Source organism: Ornithorhynchus anatinus, chromosome 4, assembly GCF_004115215.2.
Source record: "Ornithorhynchus anatinus isolate Pmale09 chromosome 4, mOrnAna1.pri.v4, whole genome shotgun sequence".
NCBI lineage: Eukaryota > Metazoa > Chordata > Mammalia > Monotremata > Ornithorhynchidae > Ornithorhynchus > Ornithorhynchus anatinus.
In genome coordinates, this window is record NC_041731.1 from 112,227,881 (window position 1) to 112,246,183 (window position 18,303).

At 40.2% G+C, this 18,303-nt stretch overlaps 1 protein-coding gene and 1 long non-coding RNA gene across 3 annotated transcripts in view; one reads left to right on the forward strand and one right to left on the reverse strand.

The window, feature by feature from the left end:
* The window catches only part of MSH4 (mutS homolog 4), a 59,065-nt gene that overhangs the window by 16,663 nt on the left and 24,099 nt on the right, over positions 1–18,303 (reverse strand). For both annotated transcript variants that reach the window (XM_039911921.1, XM_029061980.2), the window contains exons 7-14: positions 16,311–16,483; positions 15,594–15,661; positions 10,280–10,354; positions 9,231–9,295; positions 5,866–6,035; positions 3,988–4,124; positions 2,971–3,074; positions 1,301–1,425 (exon numbers count right to left, since the gene is read on the reverse strand). In XM_039911921.1, coding sequence (XP_039767855.1) covers positions 1,301–1,425; positions 2,971–3,074; positions 3,988–4,124; positions 5,866–6,035; positions 9,231–9,295; positions 10,280–10,354; positions 15,594–15,661; positions 16,311–16,483 — 917 coding nt within the window. The remainder of the gene's footprint in view (positions 1–1,300; positions 1,426–2,970; positions 3,075–3,987; positions 4,125–5,865; positions 6,036–9,230; positions 9,296–10,279; positions 10,355–15,593; positions 15,662–16,310; positions 16,484–18,303) is intronic.
* Positions 15,126–17,571, forward strand: LOC114811026. Its single transcript, XR_003758704.2, has 2 exons — positions 15,126–15,414; positions 17,391–17,571. It is a non-coding gene; the product is annotated as an uncharacterized LOC114811026 (long non-coding RNA).

The window sequence follows — 18,303 nt, forward strand, 5'->3', positions numbered from 1 at the left end:
TTTCTGACCATACCTCGATCTCACCTGTCTTGCCGTCGACCCCTAGCACACAACCTGCTTCTGGCCTGGAATGCCCTCCCTTCTCAAATCTGACAATTACTCTCCCTCCAACCCAAAGCCTAACTGAAGGCCCATCTCCTCCAAGAGGCCACCCCAGACTAAGCCCCACTTTTCCTCTTCTCCCACTCCCCTCTGTGCCGCCCTTTATTCATCCTCCCTACCAGCCCCACAGGACACAGGTACAGATCTGTAATTGTATTACTACTAATAATCATAATAATGGTATTTGTGAAACGATTACTATGTGTCAAGTTCTGTTCTAAGTGCTGGAGTAGATACAAAGTAATCAGGTTGTCCCACATGGGGCTCACAGTCTTCATCCCCATTTTACAGATGAGGTAACTGAGGCACAGAGAAGTTAAGTGACTTGCCCATAGTCACACAGCTGACAAGTGGAGGAGCTGGGTTTAGAACCCACGATCTCTGACTCCCAATGCCATGCTCTTTCCACTACTTATTTCTATTGATGTCTCTCTCTCCCACTCTGGACTGTAAACTCACTGTGGGCAGAGAATGTCGCTGTTTATTGTTGTACTGTACTTTCCCAAGCACTTAGTACAGTGCTCTGCACAAAGTAAATACTCAATAAATAATGAATGAATGAATGAATGAATGAAAAAGAGGCTGAATATTATGGCTCTACTTCTCCGTAATTTCCAAGAAATTCTTAATTGCTTTCAAGTACATTTCAAGGAGTTGACTTTAATTTATAATATCTTGCTCCTCTCCCAATGCATCATCACGTCAGATCAAAAGTCCCAAGAGCTGGCCCTTCGGAATTTGGAAGCACTGTGATTTCCAAGCAGAATTGTGTCTGCAATTACGATTAGACTGTAAGCCCGTCAAACGGCAGGGACTGTCTCTATCTGTTGCCGACTTGTTCATTCCAAGTGCTTAGTACAGTGCTCTGCACATAGTAAGCGCTCAATAAATGCTATTGAATGAATGAATAAAAATGTGTACTCTACTTGAAAAAGCATTGTTTTTTGATCAAGTTATAGTGCAAACTCTTTCACTTTAATTTAAAATGTACATGAAGACTATCACTCTTTCTCTTTGATTATCAGTAAAGGAGAATTAGTTAAATGCTGGTCTGGGGATATATTGCGGATAAGCCTAGGAGCCCGCAATAATAACTGTTTCCAAAAAAATCAAATTCCAAAAGGCTACAGATGTCTGTAATGCATTCAGTGTTTCAGGGTACAATATTTATATTCTAGGGATCAAGAAAGGAACTTACCATAGTCAGAAAGAGTGCAGGCATGAGCAAATGACAGCAGCATATCCAGCATTGACACAGTGTCAGACAATTTGTACAGACAGTGAATATGGTCATAAATTTCACTCAGCAGTTTGCACACTATCCTGCAAGCAAACAACCTCTGATTTAGTTGCTCAACAGGGCATCTACTGCTTTATCAGAAAACACTCAATGTTGTAATGTTGAATTCACCGTCCAAATACAAGACGAATCAAATTTACCCTGTCACTCCATCCATCAGATGTTTACAATATAAGAAAGTGGTTATAGAACTAATAGCCTCGAAACCTTTGGGTAAAATTACCAAAAATGCAGAGTCACAGCTCCTCTTCCCCTCTTCAAAGCCCTACTGAGAGCTCATCTCCTCCAGGAAGCCTTCTCAGACTGAGCTTCCCCTTTTCCCTCTGCTCCTTCCCTGCTCCCCCTTCACCTCCCCTCAGCTAAGCCCCCTTTCCCCGCTTTCCCTCTGCTCCTCCCTCTCTCCCTTCCCCTCCCCTCAGCACTGTGCTCATTTGTACAGATTTTTATTACCTTATTTATTTTAATAAGGTGCACATCCCCTTGATTCTATTTATTGTGATTAAGTTGTCCTGTTTTTTGTCCATCTGTCTCCCCCGATCAGACTGTAAGCCCGTCAGTGGGCAGGGATTGTCTCTATCTGTTGTTGAATTGTACATTCCAAGCGCTTAGTACAGTGCTCTGCACATATAAGTGCTCAATAAATACTATCGAATGAATGAATGAATATATGTAGGCTACCTTTGGCAAGGCGTTTTACTAAAGCAGATGACAATTTGTTCAAAACTGGATGGTTTTCCCTCTGATTGATTTAGGGGGACCAGCAGGCGAAGCCATAGGAGAGGGAACCAACCATTCCAGAACCCTTCCATCGCCCGGGAGGCCATCCCAACCCTAAAAACAGAGGTATATCTGGGCGGCTGCTGCAAAGCCGCATAGTAGGAGCAGCAACAATAGTTATTTATTAAGTGCTTACTGTGTGCAGGACACTGAACTAAGTGCTGGGAGAGAATATGCCGGTGGGAATTAGACGTGATCTCCATCCCTCGGTGGCTCACATGCTTGCTGTCAGCTCACAGAGACACCCCTAACTCCCACAAGCACAGCACACCACTGTCAGCTCTCCACTGTAAGCAGGGAGATGTGTCTGGTTTTTGTCAGATCGTGCTTTCCCAAGCGTTGTATTCAATGCTTGGCACACAATACCCGCACAATAAATACAGTGAGTGGTGGACTGACTGGGCCACTGACTCCTGGGCAAGGATAGAGGCATTCCCGGTTTAGAGTAAGAAGCCCAGCTGATTCCTCATGGCATACCCTTCAGGCATTTCAGCCTATACCCTCCCTGATACACACACATAAACACACATACACAACTCCTTTTCATTATATGAGTCTAATCTTAGCAATTTTACAGTAATTTTGTTAGTTTCCGTTCGCTTTTTTCAACTCTTTCGCCATGAAATATCTTGATTACATTATCGTAGCTGAAATCAAACAAGAAAATACAGTACAGTGCTCTGCACACAGTAAACGCTCAATAAATCCCATCGATTAAGTAACTGCTTAATAACTTATAAAATGTGAATGATGAAACTTAACACTAATTCAATACATATAAGTTCTCTTACATGTAAGTCATGTGGTAAATTTCTCTCAGAGACTCCTGGCATCTTTCGTTCATTTTAATTAAATCTGCTGATGTAAAACTATATGCGTTTTTCATTTTAGTAACCTGCTGGGAAATGCAAATTAAAGGTCAAAATGTGCCAATTTAACAGAAAGTCCTGCTATTATCGAAAGCACACAAACTCACAAAAATCCACAAACTGGAAAAATAAACGTTTCAATTAATTAGTATGATATATTTATGCATACCAAAAAGAATGATCCAAATGCATAAATGTGAAATTTATTCATCAAGCAACCAAATAAACAGGACATCTTTTTCTTTTCTGTTTTTAGCTCCAGAAAATAAATAAGGGATTCCATAAAATATGATCTAAGCGCTTTTGGTTAATACTCCAATGTTCATACTATTAGAAATGAACTATTGTGCATCTAATTAAAATCCAAAAAGTCACTCCCCTTTGTCTGAATTTAAAAAGTTTCTCTCCAACTTCTCTACAGTCATGGTCTCACTAAGCTGAATCTGAAATCACTAGGATTCATGTAAAAATTCATCCAATTTGCCTGTTAGAGAAATTCACTTCAGTCTGCAGACACAAAAGTGATTCTAAAAGCAGCAGGGAGTAAGCTTCAGAATTTTAGGTAGACCCGAATGCAAGCAAGAGTGTACATGTGAATGGGAGTCTGGGAGAATGAGGAAGAGTAAAAACTAGGGAAATGGTGTCTGCTTCAGAAAGAACAATGAAGAAATCTATGCAAGTGATTGGGTAAGGATGTAAATTGTCATTTTATTATTATTTAATCCTTAAAATAAATAACATCAAAATGGATAATAATCATACTATTTTTTTTAAAATTCTGGTATGTTCTTCTATGTAATTATTTCTTCTTTCAAAAGCATCAGATTTAGTCATGGATAGAGATCTTAAATCCTGGGTGGCACTGATTTCAGGACAATATGGTAGTTCACTATACTTTTACTTATAATAATCTTATGACAAAACATTTCCAGAATGAACCTTTATAAATTCTGAAGGAAGTTGTCCATTGGGTAATGCTGAACAATTCATATTCATCTGGATGAAAAATCCTCTAGCAGAGCTGAAACTTGTCTTTAAAGGCAGACCGTACTTTTCTGCCAGCTGTGTTATCATTCCTGATTTCCCCAAAATACAAAAAAAGTATAATTTTAATTATAAAAGTACTTTGCTCACACTTAGACACCTCAACTATTTTTTTTCCTTATATGTGTAAAGATCACGTGTTTTAATTATGCTTTAAAATTATTCATCTTTATAAATCATTGAAATGATTGAAATTTTACATAATCTTATTACTACATAAATATTCTTATTCTGAAAGATCATTAAAGGGAAGAGGATTTTATGATGGAAAATGGCAAAAGTCACTTTGAACATTTTCAGGTTGTTACTTGCAAAAGTTAGATTATTCCATGTTAGGGTTTTTAAAAGAAAATCAAAAAACAAACCACCCCTCATACTTATAAAACATCACAAACACCACAACACTTCCATTTATTTACTTATATTAATGCCTCTCCCCCACTTAGGCTATAAATTCATTGTGGGCAGGGAATATATCTAGCAACTCTGATGTATTCTCTCAAGCGCTTAGCACAGTGCTCTGTACACCATAAAAAATTACAAGATTGATTCTAGAAACTTTTTTCAAAGTTTTATCTCACAGGGGATAGCTGTAGTAGTCTATGCTATCAGTCTTAATGCTGAGAGTACAGAAACAATTACAAAACTCAAGAAATAAAACAAAAAGGAGTGAGGAGTTGAAAGTGCAGCTTGTAAGGATTTGGGGGCTCTGGCTGTAGATTATATGTAGCCCCAACCCCAAGACGCCATACCTAGAGTTTGGGTCCAGCCTAGGGTAAAGTTGGAATGCTGCTAAAATCCCTAGTCCAGTCCCAAATCCATGGCATGACTCTAGCACCAGCCTTATCTCCCTGACGTCCTTGGACTCGGGGCCATGAGGCTGGACCCCTAGTCTCGCTGTAAATCAGAATAGAATTCCAACCTCCCTCGTGCCAATCTCTAGGCCTGAGCGGGAACCAGGCTGGCTTCTGGGCAATAGGCATAGGAGAGCACACAGTTGAAATTCTAAGGTTCTAAAACTCAATCATCTACTCAAGGCCTGCAGGCGATTGGTTATTGCAAGGCCATTGTATCTAGATACTTAAAAATCTGGATGCTTCACAACACCCCTTTAAAATGGCAGAAACTTGAAATACATAAATTACGGTGAGTGTTTCTCTTTTGATGTTTAGATTTTACAAAGAAAGATCGGAGTCATCTTTAACATCAAGAACTCTACTTCCTGTTGTCATTGTTTACGGTACTTGTTAAGCGCTTACTATGTGCCAGGCACTGTTCTAAGTGCTGGGATAGATACGAGTTAATTGGGTTGGACGTAGTCTTTCTCCCACATTTGGGTCACAGTCTTAATCCCCATTTTACAGTTGAGGTAGCTGAGGCTCAGAGAAGTAAAGTGACTTGCCCAAGGTGATACAGCAGACAAGTGACAGAGCTGGGATTAGAACCCAGGTCCTTCTGACTCCCAAGCCTGGAGTCTATCCACTAGGCCATGCTGCTTCTCACAACTCTGGAGATCACTCTTTCATTATTAAGCTTTCCTAGGAAATATACGCAAGTCTGCTTGCATTCATTCAAATACTAAAACCTCAAGGGGCATTAAAATATATTTAATCCGAGTACATAGTTTAGCCAGGAAACACTGACTAAATCAATAACATTCTTGGCTATTCATCACTCGCAAATAACATGCAGTGGCTGTTCTGCTAAATATCTGTCCTACAGAACAGATTCATGACATTTCCTGGTGGCTGTCAAGTATTCTCAGATAAATACCTGCTATGTCATCTACAATCTCTGTGTATGTCCTCCGAGCTATATCGAGAAATTCATTGATATTTGATCTCACTGCATAGCATTTTTGGGTCCTCATGTTCAAGCAACCTTTCAGATATCTTGCATCATCATTAATAACTATTTTAATCTTTTCAAGAATGATTCCAAACCTGAAAGAAATTACAGTCGGTAATGGACCCAAATTTAAACTTCAGTAATTACATTTTGTAAAATGTCAGCTGTTAATAATAATAGATTACCAAATGAGTAATTTGACTTGATATTAAAAGGAAAGGGCAGTTTATTTAAACGCAAGTTCAACGTACTTTAGGGGTCTATCAGAGATGGGTGACTTTTGTAGGTATAAGGAGGAGAGAGTGAGAGAGAGAGAGAGAGAGAGAGAGTGGAGAGAGAGAGTGTGTGTGTGTGTGTGTGTGTGTGTGAGAGAGAGAGAGAGAGAACAAAATTATACACTCATCTCAACAGGAGTATAAACACATTCTCCTCTCTTATATTCCATCACATATTCAACTCCTTGGTCAAACCCCACTCCCCTGTCCCCCACATCTCTTTCCCCTAATCACCTGGACATGTACTTTATGGATAAAGTTGCAATCATCAGGTGTGATCTCCATAAAATCTCCCCTACTCCTCTCCAGTCTCTCTCTTCTCCAGTGCCCTCTTCAACTCTCTCATCTTTCCCAGAAGTATCTAAAGAGATCTTTCACTTCCTCTCAAAATCTACCCCAACCTGCACCTCTGATTCCATCCCTTCCTACCTTATCGAAACATGTCCCTCGCTTTTTCCTTCCCTGACTGCCATCTTCAACTATTCCCTTTCCAATGGTTCGTTCCTCATTGCTTTCAACATGCTCATGTACCCCGGATCCTAAAAAAACCAAAAACTCTCCCTTGACCCCACAACTCTCTCTTGTTGTAGCCCCATCTCTCTCCTCCCATTCCTCTCCAAAGTCCTTGAGCAAGTCATCTATAACCACTGTCTCAAATTCCTCTCCTCCAATTCTCTCCTTGCCTCCCTCCAAACTGACTTCCATCCCCTTCACTCCATAGAAACTACCCTCCCAAATGTCACGAATGATCTCCTTCTTGCCAAATCCAATGGCCTCTATTCCATCCTAATCTTCCTCAACCTCTCAGGTGACTTCGCCAACCTCAATCAACCCCTTCTCCTGGAAACGTTATGCAATCTTGGCTTCACTGACTCTGCCCTCCCCTGGTTCTCCACTCATCTCTCTGACCATTCCTTCTCAGTCTCCTCACGGGCTCCTCCTCTGCCTCCCACTCCCTGAAGAAGGTCCCTCAAGGTTCAGTGCTAGGTCTCCTTCTATTCTCCATTTCCCTTGGAGAACTCATTCGCTCCCATGGCTTCAACTACCACTTCCATGCAGATGACACCCAAATCTACATCTCCAGTCTTGATCTTTTGTCCTCTCTGCAATCTCATATTTCCTCCTGCCTTTAAGATATCGCTACTTGGATGTTGTCCCGTCATCTCAAGATTAATATGTCCAAAAGAAAACTCCTTATCTTCCCATCCAAATCTTGTCCTCCTGACTTTACCATCACTGTAGATGACACCATCCTTCTTGCCTCAGAAACCCATAACCTTGGCATTATCCTTGACTGCTCTCTTTCATTCAACTCATATACTCAATCCATCACTAAATTCTGCCGGGCTCACCTTCACAACATTGCTAAAATCCATCCTTTCCTCTCCATTCAAAGTGCTACCATGCTACTACAATCACTCATCCTATCCCCCAGGGATTATTGCATCAGCCTCCTTGCTGACCTCCCAGACTCCTGTCTCTCCCCACTCCAGTCCATACTTTGCTCTGCTGCCCAGATCATTTTTTCCACAAAAAAGTTTGGAACATGTTTTCCCACTCCTCAAAAAACTCCACTGGTTGCCCATCCATCTCAACATCAAACAAAAATTTCTCACCATTGGCTTTAAAGCACTCCATTATCTTGCCCTCTCCTTTTCACTGTACTTTGATTTCTCCTATTTTGCCAAAGACTCCTCACCCATGTTCTGCCTCTGGCTTGGAATGCCCTCCCTCCTCTCAAATTTGAAAGACAACTACTCTTCCCCATTTCTAAGTCTTACTGAAGGAATATCTCCTCCAAGAGGCTTTTCCTGACTAAGCCCCCATTTTCTCTTTCCCACTCCCTCCTGTATTACCCTTTATTCATCGTCCCTCCCAGCACCACAGCACTTATGTACATACATATCTGTAATTTATTTATTTATATTAATGTCCATCTTCCCCCACTGTAGACCTTAAGCTCACTGTGGGCAGGGAACATGTCTGTTTATTGTTGCATTGTACTCTCCCAAGTGCTTAGTACAGTGCTCTGCACAAAGTAATAATAATAATAATGGTATTTGTTAAGCACTATGTGCCAAGCACTTTACTAAGCGCTGGAGTGGATACAAGCAAACCGAGTTGGACCCAGTAAGCACTCAATAGATACGACTGAATGAATCCCAGTACTTATCATGTTCCGCCTTGAATTTGCATCAACCTGCTTGCTAACCTCCCCACCTCCAATCTCTCCCCACTGCATATTTTTTCTAAAAAAAAATTCAGTCCACATTTCCCCACTCCTCAAGAATGTCCAGGAATTGCCCATCCACCTCTGCATCCAACTTCTTACCATCAGCTATAAAGAACTCAATCAGCTCACTCACATCCTTCCTTCCCTCACTGACTTCCTATTAAAACCAAGTCCACACACTTCTCTCCTCTAATGATAACTCACTGTGCCTTGATCTCATCTATCACAACACCAATCCCTTGTCCACATCCTCCCTCTGACCTGGAACTCTCCCCCCCGAACCTATGTGACAGATTGCCACTCTCCCCGTCTTCCAAGATTTATTAAAATCACATCTCTTCTGCGCAGCCTTCCCTCTTCTCTCCTACTCCCTCTCCCTTCTGGGCACTTGGACCCGTACCCTTTAAGGCAATTAAGTTCAATATTTATAGTAAATTCCCAATGTATTCCCCAGTTACTTTCCTGTTTTTTCTTCCCATTTCCAGCAGTTTATATACCCCATTTCTATATCTTTTGCTGCTGGCCAAACTGTTCCACATCTACACTGTCACTCATTTTGCCTAGAGATGCAGGAACAACCTCAGCTGCATTATAGGATTAACCAACCTGAGAAGGGAGAAGTGCAGGGAACCAGGGGCCAGAGAAACATTTATCACTCTAAAATTTAGAATAGTTCCTTTATTAGCTTGAATAATTAAAAGTGCACTCTAGTATCTTAAAATCTGACAGCTATCACAGATATAATTAAGTATGCTTGAACAACTGATGGTAGAAAACAGTACCTATTATCTTCCAGAGAACTAAAGTAGGCCTTTAGCAGAGGGGTATTACAATTCTTCAAAGCATCCTATTGAACATTAGAAGAGAGAACAAAACCATTGATGCTAACTGTGACTTGTTCACACCTACAGTAACATGCCTAATACATAATTTCCCTCTTTGTATTAGTAATTCATTAACAGCTCCACATTATCACCATTCTGGTTATCCTATACAAACAAAAATGTTGCTTTACTGTTTTATAACAACAAAAACTTGGACCACAGTCACGGTTCCAGTTAACCATGTGTTCTGCATATTTTTAAGAACTATAAACTGAAAAGCGCTTTAAATTGTGCAATTTTCAAAATAATATCAATATGACACATCAACATACATTATGTAAAAAATGGACCAGAGAACTATTCCTAACCAGGAAGGTGAACCAGAGGATGAGATTCGGAAGGCATATGAAGACCCAACAATACCTCAGGGTCAACCTCAATTACCAAAATACTAACTGTAGGTGAAGAGAGTGAGCAGCATGGGTTAAATTGACTCTGTGAATAAATCCCTGACATTAGCTTGTTTACTTGTCTGTTGATTTTTCTGCATGAAAGAATGTACAATTGCATAACTTCTTGGGGAGTATACAGGGCTGTTTTTCAGCAAATTTAATGAATATCAAAAGCTGAAGCACCCTTTAAGCAAATGATCTTGTTCCCTTGACTAAAATCTTTTCAGTGTTCTTTGATATGTTAAATTTCAAAACACTGTCATATTTCTATACCAGTAACTGAACATGTCACCTCAATCCTCTTGTTAGCTTCTCTCATCTCTTCTATCTTAATTTCCTAAAGGCTGTTTTTTGGGTGGAAGAGGGAATATCCCTCATCCACAAGTTGAATCAAACCATAGATTTTGACTCCAGTGAACAAATAAGCCACGTGCTACTTTTAGACCACACTTTGCTCAAACAAGTGGGTCTTATACAATGTGAAGCATTAGAAGATTCACAGAAATGAGTGATTTATAATACATTTTCTCTTGTGCTCTTATAGAAGAGAATTACCTTTAGAGGATCCACAAGCTCTAGGGTATGCTTTAGGTAAATTAAATTAGTTATCTTTGATTCAGCTACTTTAACCTGTTGATGAAATGCAAATTTAGTACCTGTTACCATCTTTAAAAAGAAATGAATTCTGCTTAGGATCACTCTTGTTCTTACAAATCTACTTAAAATGGAGAAATCATCATAGGGGAATAATAATAATAATCAGAAGAAGAACATTTAATAAGCTCTTACTCTATGCCAAGCACCAAGCTTAAGGTAGACACAAGATAATTACATCACATACAGAACCCATCCTCAAGGGGCTCCCAGTCTAAGAGAGAGGGAGAGCACAGATGAGGAAACTGAGGCACATGGAAGTGGAAGGGACTTCCCTTCAATTACGGAGCAGGCAAGTGGCAGAGCCAGGACTAGAACCCAGCTCTCTTGACTTCTAGGACTGTGCTCTTTCCAATACAGACATTAGGTGATGTCGTGTACCCGTACATTCAGTGCATCAGTCCTCTGAGAGTCTTAATGCTGAGAATCCATCTAGGCAAATGACAACTCGTTCACCCGCACCCAGTGACCAGTTTGGTTCCACCTGAGGCCAGAACACAGGTTTCAATTCAGACACAACCTGACTGGATTAGCTCGTATCCTCCCCCACGCACAGAGTGCCTGACACACAGTAAGCACTTAACAAACAACATTTAAAAAAGCTTCTCCCACCATCCACTTGATGTTTCTTTCCCCCCACACTCCTTCCTAGCAGTTTCTCACAAGAGGAAGTGTCCTTTCCTCTCTAGAAAGCTACCTCTTCCACTGAACTTTAGATACCACTACCGCACAAAAATCCTCGTTTCTACTTTTCTCCAGTTGCTCATTTTAATATCTAAGCATCTTGAACACAGAGGCTATTTATTTATCTAACAGAGGCTGTCCTCTGTTCCTTGTATCGAGCTTAAATTTCTGATCTTTGCTTCTCCATCAACTAGTTCACCATAAACCTAATGTACTATTTCTTTTACACTTCTAGCTCATGCTCTCCACTCTCCGCTCTGGGATTGCATTTGAAGCAGGTAGGGGAGGAGACGCACCATTTCCCTGGGCGTTCATTTGGCTGAATCATTACTGGTTTCACGGTGTCTGGGGTGCATGATTCTTGAAGTGTACCTGCCCAGCAGAAATCCTAAAAACTGCTTAACTTGGGCAGCAGAGACAAAAGCAGTTATGCTGGCAACCACCTGATGAGTTACAGTTATAGAACAGCATCAGCACTATCCAGCAGTCTCTTCTGGCCATAAATGGATTACTATCACTCTCACTGCACCTGCAGAGTTCTGTCTGCGGGGCATATTGGGTCACACAGAAGGCTCCAAAGAGCATGGCCTCTTTAGGACTACACACGTGTCTGCGATCAACATTTCTGACTCTGGGGATCTACATCTGACATGCCAGAACCCATGTGGCATCCAGGGATGCAACGCCTTACAGATGCCAGAAAAGATGACAATGGCCACCGGCAGTGGTCTAGGCGATTCAGGGAAAACAGCAGCACAGACCTGCTAATGGGAGGAGTCAAGAAAATTCAGCTAATTTTGTGGCACGCTGAAATCATCATTAGAAATAAGGAAACAGAAAAACATCAGAAATAAAGTAGCAGAAAATTCTTACAGGTGAAAAAAAGGTATATAAACAGGCATATACATATTTATATATTTAAGTATTTACACATGTAGGTATTGATACACTTAAATAAATAGATTGATAGATGATTGATATTCATTCATTCATATTTAAGTGCTTACTGTGTGCAGAGCACTGTACTAAATGCTTGGGAAAATACAATACATCAATAACGAGGGACAATCCCTGCCCACTACGAGCTCACAGTCTAGCTCGGGGGGACAAACATCTATACAAATAAGCAGACGTCAATATAAATAAATAAAATTACAGATATATACATAAGTGCTGTGGGGCAGGGAGAGGGGGGAAGAGCAAAGGAAACAAGTCAGGGTGACGCAGAAGGCCAAAGGTAGGATATGGGCTATGGGTCGGCGGCAAGACAGGCGAGATCGCGGCTCAGTGTGAAAGTTTGCACCAGAAGAATGAAGTGTGTGGGCTGGGTTGTAGGAGGAGAGAAGGGAGGTGAGGAAGGAGGGGGCGGGATGATAAAGTGCTTTAAAGCCAATGGTGAAGAGTTTTTGTTTGATATAGAGGTGGACAGGCAACCACTGGAGATTTTCCAGGAGAGGAGTGATATGTCCTAAACGTTTTCATAGAAAGATGATCGGGCAGTGGAGTGAAGTCTGGACTGAAGAGGGGAGAGGCAGGAGATTGGGAGGTCAGCAAGGAGGCTGGTGCAGTAATCCAGGTGGGAAAGGATGAGTATTTTTATTAGCGTGGTAGCGACTTGGATGGAGAAGAAAGAGCGACTCACTCCCTTGGCTCTTCCCCCCCTCCCCTCCCCACAGCACTTAGGTGTGTATATATATATATAAATCTATTTATTTATAGTGATGCCTGTTTACTCGGTTTGATGCCTGTCTCCCCTCTCTAGAGTGTGAGCCTGTTGTGGGCAGGGAATGTCTCTATTGCTGTACTGTACTTTCCAAGTGCTTAGTACAGTGCTCTGCACAGTTAAGCGCTCAATAAATATGACTGAATGAACTTCTCGAATGTCAAATATCTACGGGCATGAAACATGTTTTTTGATGTTTTATAACAGAAATGAGAACACTATGATTAATGACAGGTAGACTAGCTTTTTGTCAGGTAAAAGTTTAATTCCACTTTTGATCAAGTGTTTAATATTAAAATATATTCAGAAATATTCAAAAGGAATATTCAAAAGGAATGGGAACTGCAGAATTACTTTTGGGGAAAAGAGTTCCAGATTGGAAACTTTCAGATATAATTTAGGTCCAACACACGTTTTAGATGATTATAGAATTGAAAAGGCAAAATAAAGGAAGCATGATGGGATTTAGTTGAGAGAGTCGCCTATATAATGAGAGAGGAGGCTTATTAAAGCAAACCTGCAGCTGGCTGATAGCACTTGAGAATCAACATAAGGAATACAGAAGATCATGAATCATCCGTAAGCCATGCCCCAAGTTATAAATGTTACTATATGCATAAAAATGCAGATGCTCTATAAAGTCTTAAAAACCTTTTGCATGGAAATACTAGATAACCTCAACCGGCATTACTTTGGCAAAGACTTTACGGAAGCCTTCCGAGAGGCTAGAGATGGCTTGAATATCTCTGTCCTTAACAGAACTATCACAGACTACTGTGAAGTTTTTGTTCATGTTTCGATAAAATAAAGATACACTTTTTTCAGTTTGAAAAACTAAACAGCACCCAAGAAGTGACAGTCCTGTGCACTTTTATTCACCACTGAGCAAAATGAGAAAAAGAGCCTCTTAAAAATTACGAAACCTCTTTCACCTTTATTTCAAGAACACTGTCAAATGTATAAAAAACTGTGAAAATTCTAAAAAGAAGGTACTGGCAGTAAAGAAGGTACTGGCAGTAAAGAAGGTACTGGCAGTACATCTAGAAATATAAAACAACCGATCTACTGAATGTCCTCAGATTTCAGTGCAGAGCTTTGATTTTAAGAATCTGCACTGGGCCAGCTCCCAGTATCAGTATCTAAGAAATTACTAAATCCTGCCATTGACATATTGTTTCATGCAATTCAAAAACCACTTACTGTGTCAGAAACTAATTTACAATCATATCTACAAACTTGCTACATAGAGTTTTGTTCAACACTTCGTAAACCCAATGAATCTACCACATAACATAGAACTGGAGTCATTATTGGTATTACTGTTATGATTTATCGGGTGTCTGTAAGGAGCGAAGCACTATTCTAAGCACCGGGGTAATTAAATAAAAATGTTTTAAGGGCACGGAAAAACCAAGCCTCAGAAATTTGCCACTGAGTAGTCAACGATTTTTCACCTCATACGAAAATTTCAAATCCAAGAATTTTGCCTCCAAGCCACAATGAAATAATTTGCTATTCTTACGTACTGCTATAAACCCAAGAGAAACTGTCACATAATACCTATAAACCTCCACAGAACTCATTTGGTTAACCTGTAAAAGACTATATAACGGCATGAAAACTTTGACAGATATGTTCTCGAAAATAAATATTCTTTTAAGAAAGAAATCTAACAGGTCACACATTCACAACAAAACAGAATTTATATTAACTTTATGCATCTTTTTTCATGGACAGTAACTCAAAAAGATCACAGGCCCTAAGACAAAACATAGGCACTAAAAACGTAAAACAAAATGTTTGTGTAACTTAGAGGTTAACTCAGAATTATGGAAGACAAAAATGAAATCTAACTTTAGGTAATAAAAAGGTTGTAATATAGTTCAGACTCTCTTCATCTTTCCTGTTGGCCCTGGGAGTCAGAAGAACTGGGTTCTAAGCCCCGTTCTGCCAGTTGTCTGCTGTGAGACCTTGGGCAAGTCACTTACCTTTACTTGTGCTTCAGTTTCCTCAGCTGTAAACTGGGGATTCAATACCTGTCTTTCCTCCTACGTTTGCACATGTACAAAGTAATAGTCTTGTGGAACATAGGACAGCGTCGTTGACACCGGGCTAATCAGGGACAGAATCCCTCGCTCCCTAGCCAACACCGGCCAGGCAGGGTCACCAACCAATACGCCAGGAAGAAGACGAGAGCCATCACCACCCCAAGCCAACCAATCCCCCTTTCCTCCTCCTCACCCAACCCAGGCAGTGGCAAGCTCTACTGGGTGACCCACCGAGGACCCAGTGGATCACTGGTCCAGGGCAGGCAGGGAGGGAGAGAGGAGAAGAGATTTGGGGGTGGAACTTTGGCTCCGTCAACTCCTCCGTTCTCAGACCAACTGAAAGAATCCCGCAGAGGTTAACTGCTCTGTGGCACTCACATCCCCAGAGAGACGCTCCTGATTGAACACGCACCTGATCCACCCTGATTAACCTTCAACAGACTGGTCTTAAAGGGCTCTGGTCCCCAGGGGCTCCGAATCACGGCAGTCCAACCCGGGGTTAGTGGCAAGGGTAAAAACTAACGTTACATTTTCAAAGGCTCTAATGAACTGAAGGGGGCAACTCGATTTCAAACTAACGGGTAAGTTACTTCATAAGTAGTGCCATTTCAGAGAACAAATTGCTATTGAGATTTGATTATTTTTGCAAATATATTTAGAAACTTAATCATTATTATTACTTTAGAACATAATCTACTGAATAGATGGATATAGGTAGGTAGGTAGATAGATAGATAGACAGACAGACAGACAAACATACTGTGTCTTGCTTTGGAATTTGTACTAAAACTGAAAGAAGTTGTTCTGTATCCAGAAATCTTGAGATTACTGAAAAACAAAATAAAAGCATGCAGGTGAAGATTGTAAATTTTCATCATGTTTTAAGGTTTAAAACAAGTAATTATTTTCTTAAAGAAGAACATAGGAAATATATTTTTTCTATGAGTCTGCCTCCCTTGATAAATATTTTTCATTGTACAACACGAGCCGAAAATTTTTCAAAGTCAAAATTCCACCAGTAATTATATCTGTATTAGTCCCCACCCACACAAGTCAGCTAAAATAAAATATATTCAGAAATCTTTCTCATCCAGGATATTTATAACAATAAAAATTGGTCATATTCCTACACAGTAATGCCTACTGAACCAAAACACTTGTGCTCATTCAAAAACTTTAAAGTTATATTAATTGGATTATAAAATATGTATTACATCTACTTATATAATGGAGTACATTTATCTTGTTCAACAGGTAAGCAAAGTACAATTTTTCAATACACACAAAAAAAACCATCTATTCTACTGAGGTGAGAAGAAACATACATTCAAAAATGAACACCAACAAAATTATTAAAATGTCTCAGTTTTCTCCAAAAGCTTCTAATCTGTCATAAGACTAAAAAGTTTACTTTATGTTGAAAATAATTATTTAGTATAGCATTTTTTAAAAATTTTAGAGTAAAATTAATCGCTACCTGACTGAAGACCAAAAAAGAGTTCCTCATCCTGTAGAAGTTCCTGAACACAATCCAATCTCATATTAATTGTTTCGACATCAACCAGGGGCTCTAGAATATTAGAACGGAGTCTTCGACTTCCTCCAGGGGTTTTTGTATAATTTAGCACACCAAAGAGAGTGTGACTGTTCCTTTGAAAATACAAGTTAAAATTTTATAACTACATTTAATACAACAAAAGTAGAGCTGATAAAAATTCAATTTAACTTTTCCTGTAAAATACATTAGATCCTTGCCCTTCAGTGATGGCTTTTTTCCTACAAGACTACCATTTTCAAATATATACTTTTTCAGTTCCAATATATTTCACTAGTTAAGTCACAGCTTTAAATTCTTTTTCACAGAAAGAAAACACTATGTCCCAGGAATATGAATTTTTAATTCAAGCATCTTTAGTATTCCAATCTCAGCATTAGAAAAAATCATAATTCAACATGAATCACAGCAGTCCATAAAGTTTATTTGTCCCAAAGGGTGCCAACTTTGAGAATTATCTGACACAGATTATATTCTCTATTGATATATTTCTAAAATAAAAAAAACAAGAGCAGGAGAAGTGACATACTGGGCATAAAAAACTGATGACCCAATAAACATCTCTACTGCTAGGAGCTATTAGCCAACTGGATCGTTGCACGCCTACTTTAATAGACTTTAAAAGGCAAATTCGTACAAATAATTTTGACTCTTGCCATACTGAGTTTTTAATCTTAGGCAGAAACTGACTAATAAATCTACCCATAATTGTCATAATAGCCATTTTCTGGGGTTTAATGGCACCCTAATATTGCCCTGACCGCTACTTAGTTGTTACACTTCTTACCTTAGCAAGGAATGTAACTGGTGAGGAATAGGGAGAGAGAAAGAGAAAGACCGAGCCATGGCACTGAGCAAACCATGATCACTTTATCAATACTTTCACCAAGTTCTTTATCCTAAATCTATCAATTTTGCCAACCAACAGCATTTACTGAACAATTCTACTGGGTGCTGAACATTATTCCTGTTCCTTTTGCTCCATTTCTTCCTCGGCTCTAGGTGGAAGTTAAAACCCTGAAAAGTCCAGCAAGTCTTGAAGCAGGAGAGAGAAATAACAGAACTTCCTTTCCCATTAACTCTGGCCTAACCACCAACGTACCAGCTCCTTCTTCCTAACGAGGAACAATCTGCTAAAAATAAATAAATGCTGCATTTGGAAATGCTGCATAAAATAGACAAACAATCATATTTATTGCGCACTTACTGTGTGCAGAGCAAGACTAAGCCCTTGGGACGGTACAAGGCAATAGAGTTGGTGGACGTGATCCCTGCCCTCAAGGAGTTTATTGCGCGTAAGTGCTGGGTTGGGGGTAGAGTGGGTTATCAAAGAACTTAGGGGATATGGTACTTGGGGCCCTTAAGATGTGCCAGGCACTGTCCTAAGTGCTGGGGTAGGTATAAGGTAATCAAGTTGGACACAGTCCAGGTCCCAAACGGGGTTCACAGTCTTAATCCCCATTTAACAGATGAGAAACTGCAGCTCAGAGAAGTGACTCCGCCAAGGTCACACAGTGGGCAAGTGACAGAGCCAGGATTAGAACCCAGCTCATAAATGCGTAAGTGACTCAGAGGTGAAGACACAGAAGGGTGGGGAGATGAGAGACTAGTTAGGGAAGGCTTCTTGGAAGACATACGATTTTAGTAGGGCTTTGAAGATGGGGAGAGTAGTGGTCGGTCGGATATAGCGTGGCTCAGTGGAAAGAGCCCGGGCTTGGGAGTCAGAGGTCATGGGTTCGAATTCTGACTCTGCCACTTGTCAGCTGTGTGACTATGGGCAAGTCACTTCTCTGTGCCTCAGTTACCTCATCTGTAAAATGGGAAGTAAGACTGTGAGCCTCATGTGGGACAACCTGATTACCCTGTATCTACCCCAGCACTTAGAATAGTGCTCTGCACATAGTAAGCGCTTAAC